The following is a 24,511-nucleotide window of genomic DNA, read 5'->3' on the forward strand; positions in this document are numbered from 1 at the left end:
ACAATTGAAATAATCATTCTAAAGGGTTTTGAAGCTGCACAGTCAGGCAGTGAATCTTTGGTAATTTGACTACAATTTGCTTTGAAAAGACTACTGAGTTATTAGTCATAAAAGTTAGTAAGCCTAGTCTTTCAACGTAACTTCAAGTCCATAATCTATGCTTCAAGAGAAAGTGATTCTGTATCAGTATAAAGCTGGACACCAATAAGGGGGCAAGGTGTTTGCCAAAAGCCATGTTTCACCAAAGCAAAATGACAGTTTGTATTTTTGCCCTCTCAAGCAGTACAGAGTAGCAGTTGTGACTAAATAATAAATTAAAAGAAATATTTAAAGAATTAAAACATCAAAAATTGCCCATTACATAATGCATCAGTTTATTACAGTAGAAAAAAAATGTAAAAAGGCATAGTATGGATTTTTACACTCTGTTCAAGTAAGCTTATATATATATATATAGAACAGCCAATCAGCTGTTGACATGTACCCTCAAAAAACAGAGGATACAAATAGGGTAGCACCATTTAAAGTACAAAGATATACTGAAATGACATTCCACACAGAAAAAAGAACAAAAACAGAGTGAAAAAGATGAAGCAAGAAACTCTCAATGAAATCCCTGACTTTTACAATAAGTTACTGGTTAACTGTACGAAAGACAAGCAATGCTTAATAAAACAGCCTCAGTTGTACAGGCCGGGTGTGCATTTTAAAAGACTAGTCTAAACATTCCATCCTATACAAAACTGAATTTGGTTTTAATACGCTTTTTTTTAACAGAACAATTAACACTACGACTAATGGAAGAGCAATTTATTTTTGATACACCAAAATACAGGCATGAAACTAACAACACTGTAAGTGATACAAGAAGAGTGTTGTGAACGAGACTCATATTGATTTTATAAGGAAAAAAAAGCATATTCCTATGGTATACTTACTCAAAATCAGTTCTGAATACTGCCATCAGCAGGACAACTTTCAGCTGTTGAATGTTGACCTTTTTCATTTGGGAGTATTTACAAGACTCTCTCAAGATACATAAACTCACTCAAATGACCAAAAGCATGTTATCGTCAAGATCGAAAGTGCATCAGAATTCCCTTTTAAACCGGAATTGTGTTCACTTCACAGAATGCACACTCCACAGAATGCCCAGTTAGTTTATATCTTGTAGCATGTCATGCTAGCACAGCTGTAGTGAACTGGCTCAGAGCAAACAGGAGGTTACACAAGTACCCCATAGTGTCTTCATAAGAGCCAGGGAGCTGTTTCAGAAGACATTTCTTCAAATATGTAAATGTTCATGGTGAAGTATATCGGCTTTCAGCAGTCACCACTGAATTATTCAAACAGGACTCGCTATCACTGGTAGAGAGGAGCTGTGAACTTAAAAACAGCATTGCTGGAACTGTTAAGGTTCCTCTTGGCCCACACGCTAGCTCTGGCCCAGTCCTTTTGCTGTGCACAACTGTTTGATCATTTTTGAATGCTAGCAATAATCTGTGATAAAAAAACAACAACAAGCTAACAGAGAACCATTAGCGCATGTTAGCAAAAGTTAGCCGCTGTTTGCCTGGTTAAAATGTAGATCAGGCCGCTGTTTCTGAGCAGGCAAATTCTATAAAATATGCTTCTTTTTTTTCAGATGTTACGTCTGCTGGAAGAAAACAATGTTGAGGAGTTTTTCAGCTCTTGAAGCTTGTACCATGGAGAAGATGAAGACAACCGAAACATTATCTTTATGACTGGAGGCAGGTCCTTCTTGGACCTGGTCTTGAAGAGGGTGTTGGTTGAGATTGGTGTTTGGATGGCCTTTAGAGTTCTAGTGGTTTGGGGCTTTGAGAGACAGTGCCCTTCAGGGTCACTGCGAAGAAAAGGTCACTCTTCCATTGCCCCTTTATCTGTGGATAACCTGATTACTCACAAGTCCTGGGAAAGTATCTTCAGTCTCTGTACTGACCGAACCTCCTTCAAAACAAAGGAAATATGGTTATAAATGATTGGTTACATTATTGAAGAAATGGAATGAAATGAAACCACAGAAACAATGCATTTTAAGCTATACTGCTCAGACATGCACAAAAATGATTCAACAACAAAACCTATGTCTGTATATTCAATATTTGAAGCAGAAGGTGTATCTCACCTATATGGCAGTTATACATCCAAATACGATGGCCATCGTATCGACACCGACACTTCACAATGTTATTAGTGTAATCCGATTCTGCCACCTCATAGTTAGGGTTAATGACGATCTGAAGAAGATGGTACAAGCAGGTGAGTACACGAGTCAATGACAGCAACTTTGCAACTTAACTCCTCGTTTTACAAAAAACAAACATACTTCCTCTGTAAAGAGTTTCGGTACGTCTGCAACAGCTGCAACATCGTAGACGGAGCAGACGAAAAAGAAGGAAACAATTTTGGGCGTTGACTTAACTGTTATTTACTTTTCTTTTCTTTTCTTTTTTTTTTCGCTTTTCACAGATGTTCAGGAAGGAAACACAGAAGGCTGAAATCAAAAGTGGAAGTCAATGAGGTAGGGTCACCTGGAACATGTAGTCTCCGGGTTTGATGTCTGTGATGTCCACCCACTGACAGTCAATGTCGTGCCTGTATGTGTCCCAGCATCCCACTGTGATCCCCTGCTCGCCGAAATTGGCACACTCATACCTCTTTTCAATGCCTGTTGAACAAATAGCATATCAGACAAAGATGCTGCTGGAATTGCACTTTTTGAATAATTCATCACGTCTAGGAAGAAGCAGGCAGTTAAGTTCACTCGTTAATTGTTCATTGAAAGCTCACAAGTGCTATATGAGGCAATTACTGCAATTGTGAAAAAAAATCTCAAATCATTTGTTGAAGCTGTTGATGTTTTCTCAGTGGGAAGAAATGTGTGAACACACACTCATACATATGTATAAGTGTTTATTTTGGACAAACTGAACAAAATACACACATGATTACACTCACACATGCACGTACATGCACACACAAACAAGCATAAATACAAATATGTATGCAAACACAAATAGGGTTTGAGTTCTTTGCATTGGCCTGCTGGGTAATAAGGAACACACACACACCTACGCACACACCAAACCTCTCACCTTCATCACACTCAGAGTCCTCAAGACAGAAGCTGGCTTTGTGTCCTTCAGCAACCTTGGTGCCATTTGGACTGAGCAGGTCATAGTGTGTGAATACTTCCATACTGTGATAGTGTCTGCAGACGGTGAGAAACAAGCATCCACTCATTACCAGTTTACTGTGTACACACCAAATTATGAACTTCATTTGGTCTCTGAGTCATACTTAGGCAAAAAGAGCTCCCAAAACTGAAATGCTTTCTTTAAAATTACACTTCAAACCCATCGGCTTGTCCACCTCTGATGTTTGAATGAAGAGTACAAGGGTCACAGTGTGTAGCCTGTTCTTAGGCTCTGCTGCGGGTGTTTGGGAGCATTTGCTCTGTGTGAGTCTTTGCCAGTGCAGTATACTTTTTCTGTTACTGCAGTCATGATAGTCCAATTCTGGACTATTACTGGCTCAAAGCAAAGCCTGCAGCCCAGTCAATTAGAGGGCAGAAACAGCAAAATGAAAAATGTTGCTATCGAAAAAAAAAAAACACTATTTCAGGGCAAAAATGATTAGAAGTTCTCCAAAGTTTAGTCTAAACTGAGTATAAACAGCCTACTTTGCTGTGGCATAGGCTGACAAATGAACTCTTAAAAACTGAAGTAATGGGTTGCTATTCCAAAAAATGAGTTGAACCCTGTTCTGCCTCAGTGTTGATCAACGTGATCTTATGCAAAATATCTAGTTTCTTCTTTACCTGTCAGTGAACCATGATCTCTTTGGGTCATAACACTGATGACTGCACATCAAGAGTACGTTTTCTGGAGAATTCCACAGTGTGGGATTCTCTCATTTTTTTTTTTTAGTCTTTTTATCACAACATCCAACTAAAGACAATAGAGTTCATTAAAGCATTGTCTCAAAGAGCCATTTTAACTTGGTCTTAAGTGAATAGCGTTTGACACCACAAATTTACGATCAGGCTACTAGAATCTCTGGAGCACTCTTAAAGAGAAGTGATTCAGTTTCCCAAAGCCATTGTAACTGTCATTGTAGGGGACAGACACCGTGTATAATGTGCGGCCTAAAATTTGAAAACTCATCTAAGTGACTCAAATTTACAGCACTTGCCTGTGGCAATCATGCCAGACCCACGATTCGCGGCTGGCTTTGGGACGGAAGTCAGACTGGCCATTGTTGTGGATCTGGGAGGAGAAGCGGAGCAGACGTCGGTAAGAGTTTGCCGGCGTCTGGCTAGCGGCGGAGGCTAGACAGTTCTCCTCGTACGCACACTGAAGCATGAACATGGGACGGTCCTCGAGGTAGGTGGTTTCCTCGACCACCTGGGGGTTTAGCACCAAGTCGGGGGCCGCTGAGCACACACAGACACACACACACGCATGTCACAAGCAGGAAGTTAGGCTACTGAAAACAGCAAGCTGAATTTAGGCGCATTCCTTTGAAATAGGCATCGTTCTTTCTAACATTTCTTCTCTCTTACTCTCTGAACAGGAGACTCCAGCAGCGAAGCGTCCTCCTCCTTTGGCACAGCTGATGTGAGCTCCGTGATGCAGACAGTGTGCTAGGGACATCTCTGTTCCCGCGCATCGAACCCCGCTCATCACAACAGCATTAGCATTAACATCCCCAGGCCAGTACCACGTCTCCTACAAAGCGAGCGTGAAACATCGTTAAGCCATCGATATAGTGTTTTCAGGATCACGTAAATACAAAATGAATAAGCTATTGACACAGACTGCGAAAGGATATCAGGTTACAACTTCTGATGAAATCTGTAAAACGCTGATAATATGTTCTTGCCTAAGCTCCTTTAGAAGAAGAATTAATGTCTTGGAATTTGGAATTCATCCAAATATAGATAGTGTATTGGATGACGGAGGAGTAAAGCAAGAGCTTAAACAAAAGACTGTTGTAGGCCTAAGCAATGACCACAGGGGGGCATTAAACATCTCTTTTTCCCCCAAAATCCTCATTGTTGTTTACCTGGTACAATAGTGCCTTTAAACAGCAGTTTAAAGTCTTTTCTTTGGCACTTCCTTAAATGATAACCACTGTAATATAGTTGAAAAGGATCCCGAGTTAAAAACAAAATACTGAAAAATTATCTTTTGAGATAAACATGCGCCCATATGCCAAGCATTTATAATAACCCCACCAATAAACCACAGTAAGACATCCTTAATGTAAAGAATTGTTAGCACTTTATTACATTATCTAAAACGACTGACTTATCCAGAAAATCTATCCTTGAGTCTCCAAGCAAACAGAAGGTCAACAGTACTTAATGTCTCTACACAATTTCCACTCATAAATCTTTAAACAAAAAAGTTTAAAGGTTTAAAGACATTTTCCATACCTTGACCGTAGCAGTCATTCCTATCTCTGTCATAACAGCACACACTTAAAATTTACCTGATTTAGTATATAATTTTTTCTTTGAAACAGGAGACTTTTTGCTCTTAAATATTACCCAGGTGGACTTGTTTAAGTAATAATAGCTGCAGAAACAGAAGAGGGTATTGGTTTTCATGGCAACCACAAACAGACAACTCGTAACTGTCAGACAGCTTCCATTAAGTGAGCTGACTTGTGGAAAACAGAAGTTTTCTATAAAGTGCTAATTCTTTCCAACAACATACCTCAATATAGAAAACCTCAGTTACTTATGTGTAAATGTTAAATCCTTTATGATACAAATTAAATGAAATGAGCACTATCGTCCCACACAGATGACCAGAGGTACTGCTTTACTGACCCCTGTGGGGAAATTCATCCTCTGCATCTGACCCATCCTATACACACAGCAGTGAATATACACACACACACTAGGAGCAGTGAGCAGAACCACTAGGAGCAGTGAGCAGACACACACTAGGGGCAGTGAGCACACACACACTAGGAGCAGTGGGCAGCTGCAGCGCCCGGGGACCAACTCCAGTTCTTTTGCCCGTGCCTTGGTTGAGGGCACTGACAGGAGTATTAACCCTAACGTACATTATCTTTGATGGTGGGAGGAAACCGGAGCACCCGGCAGCAACCCACGCAAACACGGGGAGAACATGCAAACTCCACACAGAAAGGACCTGGGACGGCTGGGGCTCGAACCCAGGACCTTCTTGCTGTGAGGCAACAGTGCTGACCACTGAGATTCTTTCGAGTGAAATCTCCTTTTTTCTGCCAAATATTTATCTCATAAGGGTACTTCCACAGCTGTTGACCTGTTTCGTATTCAAAAATCATGTGAAAGAGGAAATAATACCTTGGGCATGTATAACAGGAAATTTCAGAAAACATCTACAATTTCACTTACTATTACAAGAACTTGTACCCCCTCGTTCTGAGGTTGGTCTTGTTCCATATACATAGCTGTCAATCCTGACCTGTAATTGCTTTACCACGTATCCGCCTACACTTGCATTTCGAAATGGTTTCTTTTTCTGAAAACCAGTGGCATCACATCAACTAAACACAATCTTCTAATTCTTTTGGTTGAGTTTCATACAGACCGTAATTACAAGTTAGTGCAAAAACTGCCATATTGTACAACATGGCAGCACAAAAAAATGACATTGTACAGAATCCGCAATGCAGAGCTTACACTACATTTACACCAAGATGAAAGGGTTAATTTAATCTGCCTTTATTATCGCCATGTAATATTCAGTCTCTGATACTTGAGGCATGAGTGATTAGAGTGAGTAATTAAAGACACGTACCTGGAAGGCATGGCTTGCGAAGCCGAGCCCCAGCTGTCTGCAGACCACCATCGCCTCCATGGTTCCCCAGCCTTCCCCACACACTGTTCCCCACACCAGTGAGCCGTTCCTCTCCACCAGCATCTCAACCCTCCCTTCATATGGGTTACGGCCTCCGCTCAAACGCAGCTAAAACGCAAACATATGGGAATCCTCATCCACCCTCATCACGGACGATCACCCGCGACAATCAGCGCATTAGCGTAATCTGCTGGCTTGACACTGGTGCAGGTGGAAGACTTTGGGAAGATCTCAAGCATGTAGGTTGAGACAGAGGTCACTGAGCACCAAAGCTGCATTCTTCGGCAGGGTGATAATTGTGGAGGTTCTGGTCAGTTTGATTCACTTACCCTCTGTTGGAAACCCATGGCTGGAACGTTGCACCTCACACCCGCGTCCTCCTCATGGCTGCAGCCCAACGACTCTGAGTCCATGTTAAACCGACACTCTGTGATGGACTTCTCAAATCCGGAACACTCTACCTCATTCATGTGAACCGGGCCCATGCCTGTCACACACAGCCACATAGATACACACACAAACAGATATAAGAGGAACACTTTGACGTTGCCTGATTTAAAATTTAACTTAAAGGTGCTTGGTGGTGTGTCAACCCTAGGTTCAAAACTATGGTCTGACTCGAATTCAAATATAATTCTGTCATGAGAAGATCAGCTAGAGCCCTGTGTTTGTGTGGAAGATCAAGGTACTTTGATTTAAAGTTGTGATTTTGGTGTGAGAAGTGGGATAGTGTCTATTACTGAGTCAATGCAAGCATTTAATGGCACTACAAGTCAGAAATCTGTGGATAACATTCCTCAAGGAGAAAGATAGTGCAATAGCTTTGGATTCAGAGCAATGCTAGTGGAGGATACCTTCTTAGTAGTATATTTTGCTATTTAGACAACAGTTGATTTTTTTTTTTTTTTTATTAAAACGATTGTCTTTAAAAATGGCAACTCATGTGCAACCGACTGTTCTAACTTGAAACTGCAAGTTTTCTTGCCAAGTTACCAGTGACCAAAAAGATCTTTCCCGTACTGAAATTTGTCAGACAGGTATATAATTTTTTCTAACACTGAGTTTGAGAAAATGATAACCGTCCAGTTGGAGACCATAAATCTTGAGGCCTCCTGTTTCCAAGTCCAGTGTACTATTATGCTTTTTTAAAGTCTCAATCTCCATTACGCTAACCGTGAACGTTAAAAGGAAAGAGAGAAAGGTGAGCAAGGACATACATATTTTGTCAAACAACAATCAGTTGCTCTGGGGGACTGAGTTATTTTGGTGTTTTATGAGGACAGTTTTTTTTTTTCTCTCAGCTCTTGTTAAGAACCAGGCAAACCATGATGTCATTGTTTTAAGGCATGTAAGTGTAACTGACACTTATATGAGTGACGAAGTGGGTCGATTGGTCTCCAGCAAGCAGCTGTAAAGGAATCAGTCTGCCCTGAAATTGCAGAACCCTGCAGGGAAACACGAAATCTCACAGCGATAAACTTCGGTTTGCGAGAGGATGTGTCTTGGACCTACATAAGACACGGAGCCGGAAAGTAAAAGTGTTCTCTCAAACAGGGGGATATGTGCACTTAAAAAACTGCCTCAGTTCTGTTTGTCATATAAACTGTGTTGATCTTGTCAAAGTTATAGAAATACCACTGACAGATTCCACATCAGAAGTTTTAGATATGATATAGCATTTCAAGAAACTGCCAGGATTTTTTTTTTTTTTTTAAAAAGAAGATTAGTACATTAAATGTCTTGGCATTGAAAACCCCGGTCTACGTGAATGCACCTGACCTTACCTTGTCCGAGCTGTCCACCAGAAAGGGACTCTTTGGCAGTTCCGAAGCCAAGCTCTCGACAAACCACGGTGGCGGCCACAAGGTTCCAGTTATCATCACAGATTGTTCCCCACTCCCCATTCTTCAGAACCTCCACGCGACCTTCCCCCACAACTGCGCCGCCCCGCAGACGCACAAGTGGTTGCTATGGAAATTAAGCCGACAGGAGATCAGTACGCCAACTTTTCTGATACCAGAGAAATAAACAACGTTGTGCATTATAGGTCAGAAAGTAACAAATACCCATGGAGTTGTCTTAGAATGGTTATTGCAAACCATGAGTGGTGCTACACCTTATCCAGAGATATAGCATCACAATTGTTTTAAGACATATGTCTTTTTGATATTACGAGGTGAGGTCTTGTTCACTGAATTAGTTCACTGAGGTCTTGTTCACCATGAGCCCCAGCAGAAAAGCAAAAATACATAAACTCACTGACTGTAAAATTTGTGAAACTACTTAAACAGTAACCAAATAACTGTATTATTATCATCACGATATTTTGAGACATTCATCTTTTAAGGGAGACTTTCAAGGGACCTTACATAGGTATAAAAAAAACGTTCAGTGCTACTGAAAAAAAAAAAGAAAAAAAAAAGGATGAAACAGTTCAGCTGGAAGGGCAGGGTTTACTTAGAGGACCTCAGGGTGTCCTCCTTCCATGTCTATGCTCCTGTTTAGAGTGGAACGTGACAGTGAGCACACAGGCTCAGATTGCTGGAACATGTGATTCACAGAAAGTGAGGTCACTGGAAAGGGAAAATTCCTATCATCACGCTACGACTTCAACCAAGAGCGACAAATATGTTTTTTTTCTTCATAAATGCCTGATATTAACAGCAGCTCTTTACTGATAAAAGAGCTTAAGGGTACAAAACTTGGTCTTTATGACATGCAGAGAAATTAAAAATCAAATCGGGCGTTGCATACCATACATGCATTCCAGAGTGAATTTGATGGCTTGAGCTACCCCTAATATTTTTCATTTAATATGGTATTAAGGTCATATGTCTTTGGGGTAAAATGAAAAGCCTCATACCTCTTGTCTGAAAGCTTTTCTATAGCCAGCCATTGGTGTGGGTGCAAAGGCACGCCCAGGGACACAGCTGACCACGACAGGGGTGCCCTGGCCACAAGTCTGGTTGGTTTTCAGAGAGACGGGATGGCCCAGCTTGCAGCTGGACAGATGGGCCTCATTGCCAGTGCAGTTCACTGAGTATCCCCAGTATGCGTGCCTCCGCCTTCTAGCAAACATTCTGAGAGAGAGAGAGAAAGAGAGAGAGAAAGAGAGAGGGAGAGAGAGCGAGAGAGAGTCAGATGAGTAATTTATTTACCCTGCTGGTTATTACAGTGTGCAAAGCTTCCCTCATTAACTTATACTTACGTCACAGTTTATTTCACTGGTTTTATAGGTTTAAAATTTCACTGCCTCTTCTGACTGACACTGCTGTGAGGAAACTATGCAGCCTAGATGTGTAGCTTTCAAATCTCCCATTAAAACACTTTCAGGCAGCGGGGGCTATTTCGATGAGTTGCACTCATTTCCACTGGCTTTTGGATGACTGCAAACTTCAGTTGTTTCAAAACTGCAGAGGCAGAATTTGGTCTTATTCTTTTATACTGAAAGAATCATGGGATGGCCAGACATGGCGTGTTGTACTATCGTGATGATGTCATGCCGAAGATGGCAACTGAGGCAAAGGGGGCAGGAACTCAGGAACTCCACACAGCATTTGCTTTTCATTTCAACAGCAAAAAAAGGAACGAGGAAGAATATCTCTGGTCGGAATCGACTCCAAACCCATGTCAAAAACAAAATGCTTAAGGATTCATAAAGGGATTTGAGGACAGAAACAAATATCTGTCCCCTTCATTTTGATTTAAACAACAGCTGTGGAATAATTTTATACCCGAGAAACATTTCATCGTACACAGCAAGCCATAAAATACTGGAGGGGAAAAAATGTCAGTGTGCTGTTTTTCTTGTTTCTGGGAACAACAAAACTTAAATAATCTACAGGAAGAGTGATCCTACCTGTTTCATGCATCAAGCAGCTTCAGTCTGGGTAATAAGTTTATAAAATGGGCAACTGTTCTTTATAGCAGTTCCTTTGACAGCCGCAGTGATTAGTGGCCTTAAATCAGAATATTTCAGTATGGATAGAGGTACAAAGCATGGGGCTGTCCCTTATCTTCATTATTATTTGTGCTAGCCAATCAGCCCTTGGCAGAGACAATCAGGGGCGATCTTTAATCCATGGAAAAGAGTGAGGCACAAAATAACTGTATCCGTCTGAGGCCTGGGCTGTAGGTGATCTCATGTGTACTGCAAGCCCAGCTAACTTGTTCCCTTTTCATGGGTTGCTCTCTGGCTTTGTATATCTGGGTAAACATATTACTCCTCATTTTGACCAACTATATGCAGCTAACCAGGGTGTGATTTGTGAAAAATTCCGAGGGGGGGGGGTGTTTTTGAAACATTTTTATTCATGAAAATGAATCACGAACCACAGTGGGCCTATATACAGTAGACTATGAAGCCTGTTAGGCTATATCTTGAAGCTGTTAAAGCAACATTTATCAATTATGAACTTTAATAAAACAATTGGGAACTTGAACTTAACCACTGCATTTGCAGGAATATCTTAATCCAGCTGTGGTTTTCGTGCTGAAATAGACCATTTGTGCTTGGTGGCATTCTGAAAAGCTGTGCACGGATCAAGGCCAATGACACCAGGATCATCACTATATGTTTCCACTATAGACTGTTCTCACATTGCAGTGCTTTACGATGTATTTTAAAAAGATATTTTCAGACCGGGGGGGGGGGGGGGGGATGGGGTCATCACACCATGCAGCTAACTTCCCACCGCTACCTGTACAATTAGAAAAGACACCCTAAATCCTAAATTATTACACCTGATTCAGATGATCCTTGTCTTATTCTCTCACAAAGTGTTGAAAAATCTGAATGACTGGTTTTGCTCTCTCATATGGAGGCCTGGCCTTCGGATAGCAGTGCTGCAGTTAACCACTGCTGATGATGGTGTGGGTGTATCAGACATTAAATATTACCAGTCGAGTGCATACTTCTGCTTCGTGGCAGACTGGATTAGGGATGATGCTTCATCAAATTGGTTAAGTATGTATCCCCTCTATGAAATCTTTTATTTATTAAAGATATGAAAACAATCTGTTAGTCTTGCCATAAGCCAGCCACAGAGAGCACACTCGTGGCCTGGAGGGTGGTGCAGTGCAGTTCAGTCTGGTTCCCTACCGGCCTATCAGACGGAGAGTCTGGAATGTGCAAGGCCAATGGGATTCACAGATTGGTTAATTTATTTGATGGTCCAACTCTAATGTGCTTTGAACAGCCAAAGGAGAAATTTCATTTACCCCAGAGTTTTTATTATTATTACTTTTTTTTTTTTTAGGCCTCTCCAGGTCAGAGTTATATCAACAAGAAAACAACTAGATTCACTAACAATGACATATTCCAAACTGAAAGTAGGCTCTTCCCTAAAAAAAAGGAAAAAAAAAAGGGGGCTAACTCTGCCAGTAACCTTTATAAGTGCTACAACAACTCCTCAGCTGTAAGTACTCAAAGTTTGAACTCAGACAAGCTGGGGACGGACATGAGTGAGGAGATGTAGAAGGACGTTTGGCTGAATGCAAAAAATATATCAGTTTGCAATAGAAATTTTACAAGGAGTATGTATCTCCCCATGTCATAGCCATAGGCTTGACTTCAGCTTGTCTTCCATGTGCTTGAAATTCATGTAGGGACTTAAACTAACTGTCTATGGTCATGTCCTGGAATTCAGGGATATTTCTTATGTAAAGAATATTTTCACTCAGATGGATATATTACTTTGAGGTCATTCCTGGTGTCGGAATATATGTAACTCCTTTGTCTTTTTGAAGATTTTGTATTTGCTTATGCATCTAAAAGGATGTCTGTCTGACCCTTTGGTCTGAGTTATCTTGTTGTTTGTGTCTTTCATGCCTTCCCCCGTTTGTATTTGAGTTAAATGCAAATCCCCCAAAAAGAATTTTTTAAAAAAACTAAATAAAAATAAATATATTTAAATACAGGGTAATCCTATACCTTTTAATCAAATGTTCACCATCGGATGGTAGGAGGAACTTGAGCTGAAGCCCACTTCTAAAATGTTTAAAAGTTTAGCCTGGAGACTTTGGCTTGGTTCCCCACCAAAATGGTGCGCCAGTTTACGAAACATTTCATGTGGGTTTAAAGTTGTGCAAGAAAGCACGTAGCCTAGGATTGCATCCTGCAGATCCAGCCTCCAAGTGGAATGTCTGACTACTGGAGGACAGTATATTTGCTTTTAATTTTTTTTTTCCCCTCAAGTGTACAATTTGTCATTTGATTCATCACTACCAGGCTTCACTCCAGTGCAGGTTTCCGCATGTAAATGGAAGTATTTCTAAAGATTTAAAGGTTCCCCTCAAATAGAAGATTATTACTATCACTTCTTGGAATGTTCTTGATTTGTAGATAAAAGAGAGAGGAACAGAAGAGTTGAACATAAATCTCAGTCTTTCAAACACTGATAAGAATGTTCTGAAGATTTCATGACGTGAATCCAGGCGTAACCAACAAAAACCCCCCCCAAAAAAACAAAACAAAACAAAACAAAAAACCCTGAGTTGAATAACACATGTCAGTGAACGACAGGTATTTTTATGTCATTTTAAGTCTGAGCTCTGGACACATAATGTCACCTGGACTCTTGAGGCAGCACTAATGGAAAACTAACATGTGTTTTTTTCTTTTTTTCCATTATGGAACCGGCGCTCAGCTTTTGCCCCTCGGACTAGAGTAAATGGTTTCTGATGTCTGCATGTTTATGTCTGGTAGGCTGGTTTAGGGAATCAGTTCTTCTCGCCTGTGGGAGTTCACCTTGGATAAACTCTCCAGTATTATAATTTCAGGTTTGGATTAAACCAGGATACTAAACCTCTTACATGCAGCTGGATATATTTTTACACGCTGCGTCAACCAAAGCAGAGCAAGCAATCAGTGTAAGATCATAGTCGACGTAAGCCATAAAACTAGCCGTTAAAAATCACTAAATATTATGAAGGCGTCTGACAAAAAAAAAACCAAAAAACAGTAGGACACCCATACTTACTTGTAGACTCTTGTGTTGTATCTCTTCTCGCTGGGAAAGCCGAACATACCACAGATTACGCGGCTGTTCATTTGAGACCACTCCTCATCACAGATCTGCATCCAACTGCCTCCATCCTTCACCTCCACGTAGCCCTCTGTCACCGGGACGCGTTTGCGGTAGGAAGACAGAATTGCTCGGATTCGCACGTCTTCAACGTGAATGTTCAAACTCTGTACACAGGAAAGCGAGAACTCAGTTTTGGTCAAATCCGCTGTAATCGTTTAATCTTGACTGATAGAACATAATTGCGTATAGCGCGAACCTTTGTTATTCAGAAGATGAAGGAATATTAATTGGACTGACGCATTTAAATGCAGCGTTTCACAAAATGAGATATTGTGAACCGTTAACCTTCTCCAAAAACGATAAGCGATGCTGCTTTACTTTTCTCTGTCAAAAAAATGGAAGCCCTGTGTTTTTACCTTTAACTCTTTTCACTTGCGATTTAAGTGACCTCTCATGACAGGCTACACTCTATCCACTCCTGTGGATACATCTGTGTTTGTCATTACGCTCAGATTACATAACCCTGTGTTTAAGTCTTAACAGGAAACGTGATCACAGATGCTGTAAAACACGCCAGTTTCCTTGATACGTTTTACAGTCCATAACACCTAATTAAAAACAAACCTAATCAGGAGCTACAACCGCTCTCCTTTGGGCAAAGTACCAGAAACAGCTTTCCTTTGAATTTGAGAGCAGGCTAGACCTCACACCAATGGAGACAATACCGTCTCCTTCCAGCCAACTGATGCGTATGAAAAAGTGGGAGAGACATTAGTCTGATATCACACATTGCCAGACGTAGATTCACTTTTAAAAATCCACTCAGTTAAGAGACAGATGATAGAGGATGGGTGTGGTTTAAGCATTTGTCATGCCCTGAAGAACACAAAACAACGCTGACTGATCCGGAGTTTTACACGGTTTCTACACACAGCAGCTGCTAAGTGAACCAGACAAATATGGTAATTGTTGATGCCACTTTAAAAAAAAAACCAAAAAAAAAAAAAACCCCAAGGCTCCAAAGTACAACGTCTCAGCGGCGAGACCTTACTTGAAATCATCATGTGCAACCTATTATGGAGCAGCAATGATGAACCTTGAGACTTGCTGTGGAGAGACATTAAACTCTAATTATTTCCTAGTATTAGAAGACTACTTGCTGACTGAAAATAGCTATCATTATGACAAAAACCAAGGCTGTGAAGCCAGAGAAACATATACCATATCTTTAGCTCTTTCTGACATTTTAAGAGGGTTATGGAAGCTTATGAAAAACGATGATGTAATTGCAAAGGAACAACCCACAGCTCTCTCCCTCTGGCTAAATGTGCATTCCAGTGTTACACGATGCCGAGGATCTGGGCTGAGAAGTCTAGGTACAAAAAACTGCTTAGCTCAGCTGAACTTCTACCCTCTACCATCCTCCAATGCCTAGTCTTTCTCCTCACTGAGAGAGCAACCTCAGAATTAAAACAGCCCATTTCCTGAATGGCATCAGCTCAAAGGAATTCACAGATGGTACCACAGGCCATTCGTGAACGAGTATGCTCTTTCCTGTGCTCCTTCCTCCACCACACTAATTACCTGACCAAATGAGGAGTTTGTGGAGGGTATGAGCCTCCCTCATAATAGAGTTCAGCATCAAGTGGAGGCCGAAAGAAGAAAAAAACAAAAAAAAAAGACCAAGACCTTGCATAAATGACATGAAATGCTGAAGTATGGCTGATCCTCTTATTAAACATGGATCTGTTTTTGAATAACTTCCAGCTGATTTTAAAATGCTGCTGCATATTATCACAGAAACATACAGTCAAAGAAGAGGAATGTCCAAAAGAAGATTTCAAATACTTTACCACATTGTGGGCTGATTTATATAAACATATATAGCAGTTACTCAAGCAAAGAAAATGATAAACAGTAGCCTAAATGATTCGTGACATTGGTCGTCATGACTACTGAGGGATAATGAGCGGAAACTATTTGATAAGTAAGGGTCATTCCAAACTTCCAGACAGAATTCTGGATCAGTGTGGACAATGACAAACTTGTCCAAAGTTAAATCTGGCTATGTGGCCAAGTAAAGTAAACATAATGTAGCGGTTTAGTGAGATGGCATGCAACCAAACAAACGTTCTCCTTTGTGTCCCCATAAAGTCTGGCCTCATAATCCAAGCCACCCCTGCAATGAATATACATCCAGTTTAAAATGCTGTAAAATGCTCAAAATGTACTGATTTGAGTTCCAACACTATAGATCATGACATACCATCATGGACAAAGTATTTACTCTGACAAATAAACACAGAAGCAACAAGAACAACAACAAATTAAAGGCTACTGGAAAGTTCAAAAGCAATGCTTATGTAATCCCGGTATAAATGTGACACGGAGCTTGACCTAACATGGACCGAATAAGAAGCAGCATATGACAAAACTCTCCGGTGTAATAAAATGGTTTGCTAACAGATCCCTGGAATCTGCCTCCAGACACGTCCTACATCAGCTGTTGGTTGCCACAGGTGAGTTGTATGAACGTGAACACACACGTATAGAACCCCCCCCCCCCCACTACCCACCCACACACACAGTCAATCATACCGATAAGAAAGATTCTGAAAGACTAGGTGAGACAGGGTATGTGTGGGAGTAGTAGGGGGTTAGGAGTTGCTCCTTCAACGTGGTAAGAAGACATTGTGAAGGGATCCTCATTCACAAGCATTGAGAGCATTTACAAAATGTCTCCTTGCCTATTCTCCTTGGTATTTTACATGAAAATCTCTACATCTTTGAAGGTCGTGTTCAGGCCACATGTTTCTGTTTTAAAACAGAGAAGAACTAGAAAAGCCCAGGTTGATTAAGGTGTTATTTACTGACACAAAAAGATTACTCTAACATGTGTGCCTTGTTTCCAACATTGCTGGCGAGACAAGGGGTTTTCTGCAGCATGGAGAGGAAGGAACTGCAGCTGGAATAGAGATTTGTAAGGGCATGTCTTTCCATGGAGTCTCACAGGAGACTCACCAGTTCTTCTTTCAAAGAGAAACCCTCCTACTGCTTATACAATTCCAGAAGGAGTCAGAGGCACAAATGGTGAACTGATACTCATATTACACTGTTGAATGTATTACACTGTTGAAGAAAGAAAAGAAGTGCAGGAAGAAGAAGAAGAAGAAGAAGAAGAAGAAGAAGAAGAAGAAGAAGAAGAAGAAGGAAAAAAAAACAGAGACATTCTACAAATGCACATGCACCACAATTTTTCTTCAACAATTTGGGTCTGAGGACAGAAAGACCATTTACTCGTTCCAAACAAAGTTCTCACAGCCCTTGCAAAACTCCAGAAGAGTTCAAAACCGCAGCTGGTGAACTGATGATCATTCCAACAGCAAGGGAAAGGGAACAAGAGAGGAAAATCTCTGAATATAATTGTGTGCTTGTTTGCGATTGTCATCTAAAGTTATAACAGGACACTTAAAATGGAAGCCAATTTAGGATCCACAAGCACTTGGCAATAAACAATAAACAAGTGTTATGGTCGGTGGACAAAAGGCACATTATGAAAACAGCTTGAGAAATGCCAAACTTCATATTTCCATATCGCCTTTTTGGAAGGTTTGATTAATAACAGTACACAGATAGATGTTTTCATTCCCTCTATGGTATTCAACTTCAGTTTAATAGCTGATACATTTCAAATTTTTGAAAATATATTTCTAACATAACACAATTATGAAATTACAATATGCCAAAAAACACAGTGCATTTGTTTGTCAGAAATGTATTTGATCAAATTACTGTGTGTTTATATAAGAGTCTTTTTGTATAAGGACTTTTTCATCCAGTTGAAACGTTAATCCAACAAAAATCCCTACAAACTCTATCCAATTTGGAACTAGTTCCAGAACAAGCAAATTGTATCAGACGTGCATATGGACCTGACAGAAACTCAAACTGGCACTCAGCACACCAAAATTTGAGAACGTGTGTTACACTCAGCAAATTAAAAAGAAAAGTCGAACAAGTTTTTTTTTTTTCTTTAACATCACACACTATGAAAACACACACTCTCACATGACAGCAGCCCAAAGCGTAGCTTGTCCTTTTCTTGTTATCGTGCAACGAGATATGGAATCCTTAGCCGCTGGATAAAATTTTCTAATCCTTGCCCTCGTTTTACTGAACATATCAGGTATGTGTTGACTGAGCGACTGTGGGCGGGGCTGTTTAGAGCTGCAATCTTTTAACAAAGCACTTAAATTAGTGGAGGAACTATCACTGGCGGTGCTGCAACCAACAGTAAGTATTCTCTTGTGCTAGAGCCAGACAAAACCAGTATCGTTGGGGTAATGGTTAGCCAGGGAACCACAACATAAATTCGTGGGTCTCTCCCTTCCCGAATTGGTGTTTAAAGTAGTTCTGGTACATTCTGCTAGCTTCGAGTTTAAGCTTATTCATTTCTCAACCCTGCTTTCAACGTAATGAAACGTAATTAAAAAGTAATAAAAAAGTACAGTAAGCAACTGTCTGGGACCAAATTGTTCTTCACTGATGAAAAAAAAAGACAAAAATTTTTATAACTGAATTCAGGGGAGTAAAAAATAAAGTAAAACAAATCATTAATTTTATGACACAATGATGAAAGCCAACACATTATAGCCTCTTCCACAAACAGTTTATGTAAAACATTCCTTTACTTTGGGGCTGGACTCTGCCAGCCACATGTTTCTGCTTCAGTTGTAACTGATCAGGTCTATAGTTCGTTAAAGGCTAACATTTTGACGGGGGTAAAGTTCGAGAATGTCATGCCCAGAGGCGACTAACTCCAGCACAGTTGCCAGTGTTGAAGTAACTCCTTGGCAGCACGTGAAACACATTTAGCTTTGGTACAAATTCAGCTCAGTGGAAATTTGATACCGCTCAAGTCACAAGGAGAGGGAGCAGTTACTCAACATTCAATGTGTGGTATGTTCACATAAGACCTCGATATGAGAGAGCAGATTTATGAAAAATGTAAACCGTAATTGACCTTTCTTAGTGCATGGCAAACGTTCATCAAACCTGTTGCTGTAAATTATGAAGGTTTCACAAGGATTCTGACCCCTATTAACCCCCATATCAGGAAAACCTGGAGGGAGTGCCTTAGTTTGAAAGTGAGAGAGAGAGAGAGAAAGAGAAAGAGAGAGAAAGAGATTGATTGTGACAGATGAAGTCCTCAGAAGAACTGCTGAGTGCCAGTCATGGAACTGCAGAGGAATAAGATTCATACATAAGTAGTGGAACATTACATGACTAAGTGTTTCAATATAACAGCTAACAAAATATTCAAAATTCACTCTGACTTTAAAATGTTTAAAGTGACTTCTGCCAGATTCAGTGGACAGAATCTGGAATAGAGAAACATTCATAAAGCATGTGTTTCATAAGCTAACGTGCAACTGCTGAAGCTGCAGAAGATAAATGGCTTTGCCAAAAATCTCACTTAACAATCCCAGAGGAGAGGAACCAGCTTCTTTGTTTATATGCAGCTTTGGACCAGGCCAAAGAGACCAGATGCAATGGGGGAAATAAAAATAACAACATAAAAAACCCCTGCACACATTCGGTTTAATCCTAAGTCAAGTCATTTTGTGAACGCAGGCTTCAACACCCATTACTGCAGCTGTATATAAGATCTTAGACACATGTGAGTGAGTGTGCAGAGAGACACAAATATTTTGTTCACAAACATTTCTCTCTTTTCCCAAGAACATCAGCTTCAGCCGTGATAAATATTTGGGCGTACAGACCAGGGTAGATGATTCTCACTACTTTCTCATCAGTTAAATATGTCAGGTTATAAATAAGGCAATTTTTAAAATTACAGAAAATTCCTGGAATGTAATTTATATGTTTTAACCCATAACCTAAACAAGGTGAAGCTTTGCAATGGCAACCTGACCCTCTGAAACGAACTTTGCTCTGAACTGTTCTGAGACAAAGATTTATTTGTTAAACAAGATCCATCCTTTAGTTTTGAGGAAACAGAGGACGAAAAGAAAAGAAACTAAAACTCACATAAAAAAAAAACCTCTTAGCATCCCTTGAATAACCCAAATGTGACTAATTGTAATATGATGAATCTTGAGTTCTAGAAGGAGTCTTGTTATCATCAAACGTGGAAGCGCCTGCGTATCTGGCCAATGTTTCCTTGAACTGATATTCCAGTTATTCAAATTAGATGTTGCCACACTATCTGAAATTCAGTGGAGATGCTAAACTAACTGGAAGCTGATGCAAATTTCTTAATATGCCAGTTATGCATTCCAGAACCATTTGGGATGACTGAACATATCAAATATATACGGAGAATTATGGAAATATGAATATTTAAAGTGGATTAATGCACTAACTAACCCTTGTTCCTCCCATTACCCAAGTATCCCCAGTACAGTGAGCTAGACATTCCCTGAGCATTCCCAGATGAGCAGGAGAACATTCAGGCATTGTGGTGAACCTTGCTGTATTATAGCACCATTTACACAGACCGTATGTGGCTTATCTTGGGGTGGAAAATCTGAGTTGGGCTTTCTGTCAGATGAACTCAGCTGGAGACTAGGAAAAGAAAAAGGCGTCTAGGCATTTTTAGACCTCCCCTTACTCCTCTTATATAATTTGGTGCCCCCCCCCCCCCACCCCCCACTTCTTTTTCTAATCCTATCAGATATAGCTAGTCTGTCTTGTGAGGAATTCTTTAGACAGCTATTTTCTTGTCCAGTGTCTGTTTTTAAATGACCTAACGTGTTTTCTTTTGATTCACTTCATTCACTGTTAATTTGTAGCTACTGTGATACAGGAAATATGGCAGGAAGTTCAGTCTTCCTTCCTACAAGACTGTCGAAACAGAATGCACTGAGATTCTTTGACTTTTTCGCAGTTTAAGAGTTGAGCTTCACTCAATAATTAGGGTGAGGCTAGGTGATGGAGAATGCATCCTTTGGATTCAAAACGAAATCTAGGTGCATAAATCCAGGGTCCATAAACACTGAAAGCGGGTACAGTGATTCACCAGAGGTAAACACTAGACTGGGAGGTATAACAGCAAGTTGATGTGAACTAACAAGCTCTTTTAGCTTTGACGTAAGATTCAAAATCTCCTACTGTTATTTTGCTACCCTCAATTTCATTTTCCCCTCCTTGCTAACACCCACTCTCCCAGAATCTCTGGGCTTAAGCTGTTATCAAAATCTGTTTTCAAAGAATAGAGCGGGAGCCACGTGATCTAAATGTCTCCTTCTAAGCTCTCCTCAAAGTTCCATCATGAAAATGGAATGCTACCGCTCTTTCTCGAAAACATCCTTTGTTACGACATTCTTCATTTGGACAATTGTAGTCTCCTTTGGGTATCATTATGAATTTATGAGTTCTGCTAAGCTCTTCAGCAAATAAAGTGTGATGAAACTACTCGGGGGGGGGAAAAAAAAGTAAGAAAAGCGCTTTAGTTTGCGTGAAAAAATGCAGAAATACTGAAGCACTGATGAGCGGGATATGTACAGTAGCTGTTCGTCACTTGTCTCATCACCATTCTGGTTATGTTCAGTGTGTTAAAGTACAAATTTCTCTTGCTTATTAATGTATTGAAAGATGAAGATAAACATAAAAAACCAAGACAAATGACTGTTGTCAACTTGGGTCCAAAAATTTTTGGCTGAGGAAAAAACCACACACACACAAAATGTACCCTGGAGGTTCTTCTACTCTTTTTAAAGCGACACGGCTTTGCCAACAGCAACACATGGAAGAATCAAGGCTGTCAGAGGGAGCTGAGAAATGAGTCTTGGTTTAGACAAAAGACAGGTCTCTTTAAGACACTTACATCTATGTTGTTGGTGAGAGTGTTGATAAACTTAAAGCCTGGGATACGTCTATCACTGCACACCACTCCAACATCTTCAGTGTGTTTGCAGTCAGAGACACCAATGCCATTTGATGAACATAGAGCCAGTGACTTCTCCTTGCCAGTACAATGGACATTGTCAAACCAGATACGACCTGAAAAACACATGAAAACAGCTTGTTACAAATCCATACTGGAATTAACTGGTTAAAACATCAATGAAATCTGCATAATTTCTATGCAATGTGGCCCTTACTAAAATTATTTTTTTATTTTTGTAGATAATTAGGAAAGATGTTAAACCTAAGGCTCTGAATGTATTATTTGAATGAAATGACTTCATGATTGATTTACATAACAGGTACAGAACCTGATGAAGTGGGAGTGTTTAGCTTACGTTTGCCTCATTTAAGCCAATATATCATTACATCATCATATATCAGTAAAACATGACTTTGGCCTTAAAGCTCCGGTCCATGTGAATTTACCTTCTCCTTTCCCATATTTGGATGAAGGGAACCAGGAGATTGCTTCGACGTAACCCAGCTCCCTGCACACCACTTGGGCAGCATGGATGTTGAAATCATCATCACAAACAGTTCCCCATTCACCATCATAATAGACCTCTACCCTTCCTTCATTGTGTTTTCGTTTCTCGCCTGCCAACCTCAACTGAATTCTGGGCGTGTCCGGGGGCAGCTCGGGGGGAGAATAGTGTTCCTCCTCAGGCTGGAGGTAACTTTGAGGATAACCCAAGGACTCATACTGGGCGTGGATGAGTTGCCACCCACACAATAGCACGATGAAGTGACAATGCAAAGACCAAGATCCAGTCATTATGGTGGTGATAGACCTTTAAACAGAGAGAAATGGTGAAAATTAGCATATGTTGAAATGGCTCAAATATGGTATAGTTCATGCAAATCAATCAACATGTTTGAGTTGTTTACATTTTGGTGTGAGGGGATGTAAAAAAAAAAAAACAAAAAACAAAAAAACAAAAAACAAAAAAAAAAACAAGGAAAAAGATATTCACAGTTTCAAATGTCTAGAAATTGTGCAATGCAAAAAATGTAAAAGTCAGGTCTTAGATGGCAAATATAATCCACAAAATATAGTGATGTGCTTTTCCATCTATATATGAAAGTACAAAATGACACTGGCCTGAGTACGCACTGTAATATTACACTTCCAAATTAATGGTAAATTGATACTTCCAAATGAATGCATATGCACATGTATTAACAATTTGTAACTGTAGTTACGACACATCAGTGGTCATCTTATGCAAATGGTCATTTACTGAAGACATAAACTGAGGCACTTTTTTATATAGATAGTACATAAAGATGGATGATTATTGGATCTTTAGCAGTAGTTCTGGTCACACAGATCTAGAGGTGTTATGACAATGGGCAAGTATTTATGGAGAATTCAAGCAAAGAAAAATTGTGAGCTTAAACTCTGAGTGCAGAGAAGATATAGCATGTGAGCTGCTACATAAGATATAAATTAATATAATAAATCACTTAAAAGAAACCACTGAAGATTCCAACACCATGACATAAGCAGCAGCCAACAATGAATGAGTGTAAGTTTCCATCTCCCAGAGCAGTAACCTCGTCCTGGCCTAAGGAGAACGTGGCAGCTCTTACAAAAGCTTCAGAATCTGTGTTACAAAATGACGTTCAAGGGATGGGGAGAAGGCAGAGTGAATTTATATATGCTCTACGCTACATGTCTGATGCTCCAATGCAGCTCAAACTGAATTCATTTCACCCCCTCACAGCAAGAGCATTTAACGAGTACAAACTCGGAGCAGCTTCAAGAGAAAAGCAATAGTCACATTTTCGGTTAGTTTGAATGTTGCTCTCTCTAATCTGTTAGATTTGCTGCCTCATATGGTCCCTCCAGATGAAAAGGCCATTGTCTGTTAACTGGTTGTAATCCTGCATCCCAAGAACATACGAATTCTTTCCAATGACCGCCGTGAAGGGGAATCCGGCTGGGGAACAGGGGTCAGCAAGTCAAAGAAGAAAGCAGCGCTGGATCCTTTTTTCTGTATACGTGACTAACAATGCCTCAGTATGTTGTCAAATTCTTTGAGTAAAGCGAATAGTCGGAACTCAGAAAACTATGTGCCACCATTCCAAGCGAAGCTCTTAATTTATAATATATCTGCCAAACAATTAAGACGATTTGAAGGTTATAGTAGATACGCTGGCGGTAAGTGTAGGCTAAATGAAGCATCGCGTAACCCACTGTATTCTTTTCCGACAGATTTCCATTGTCATGGCTGAAAACTTTTCCCCGTTTCTAAATGACCGTTCTTCCTAGACCTGATGACTGCGCTATTCCCTTTGTATTAGCCCATAATGTCACAAATCTTAGCTCACTGCTTTCAGATGTTCACTAACCATCACTACTTTGCCTGGTGACAATTGGGACCCACAAATGACAGTGGGAGCATCGTATCGTTTCGTATAAATGCGAGAGTGCACCGAACTAACAACCAACAAGATTACTGCACAAATTCCAAGACCCCAGAAAGTTTAAGCACATCTTAAAAACAAACTGACAAAGTGCGATTATATGACCCTTCATTTTTCAAAAGCTACTTACTTTGTTAGAATTTAGGGAGCAAGTGACGAACTCATTCGATAGCGACACCGTTACCTAATCCGCATCTGCAAACTTTTTCTTGAAACTTTCACTGGCTATCTTCCGTCATC

General features: G+C 40.2%; 1 protein-coding gene across 2 annotated transcripts; it reads right to left on the minus strand.

The window, feature by feature from the left end:
- Nucleotides 1-532: 532 nt before the first annotated feature.
- loxl2b (lysyl oxidase-like 2b) lies at nucleotides 533-24,479 on the minus strand. Of its 2 annotated transcripts, XM_030791213.1 has the most exons (15): nucleotides 24,402-24,479; nucleotides 22,268-22,632; nucleotides 21,759-21,934; nucleotides 13,862-14,073; nucleotides 9,745-9,961; nucleotides 9,411-9,422; nucleotides 8,666-8,849; nucleotides 7,211-7,368; nucleotides 6,822-6,989; nucleotides 4,586-4,751; nucleotides 4,216-4,456; nucleotides 3,117-3,232; nucleotides 2,553-2,689; nucleotides 2,147-2,258; nucleotides 533-1,968 (listed from the first exon to the last, which is right to left on the minus strand). In XM_030791213.1, exons 2-15 carry the CDS (start codon nucleotides 22,614-22,616, stop codon nucleotides 1,898-1,900), a joined length of 2,319 nt encoding a protein of 772 aa, XP_030647073.1. In that variant the 5' UTR covers nucleotides 22,617-22,632; nucleotides 24,402-24,479; the 3' UTR covers nucleotides 533-1,897. The 2 variants fall into 2 exon arrangements, with proteins under 2 accessions (XP_030647073.1, XP_030647072.1); XM_030791212.1 differs by lacking the exon at nucleotides 9,411-9,422.
- Between the last annotated feature and the right edge of the window lie 32 nt (nucleotides 24,480-24,511).

Source organism: Chanos chanos, chromosome 14 (genome assembly GCF_902362185.1).
Source record: "Chanos chanos chromosome 14, fChaCha1.1, whole genome shotgun sequence".
NCBI lineage: Eukaryota > Metazoa > Chordata > Actinopteri > Gonorynchiformes > Chanidae > Chanos > Chanos chanos.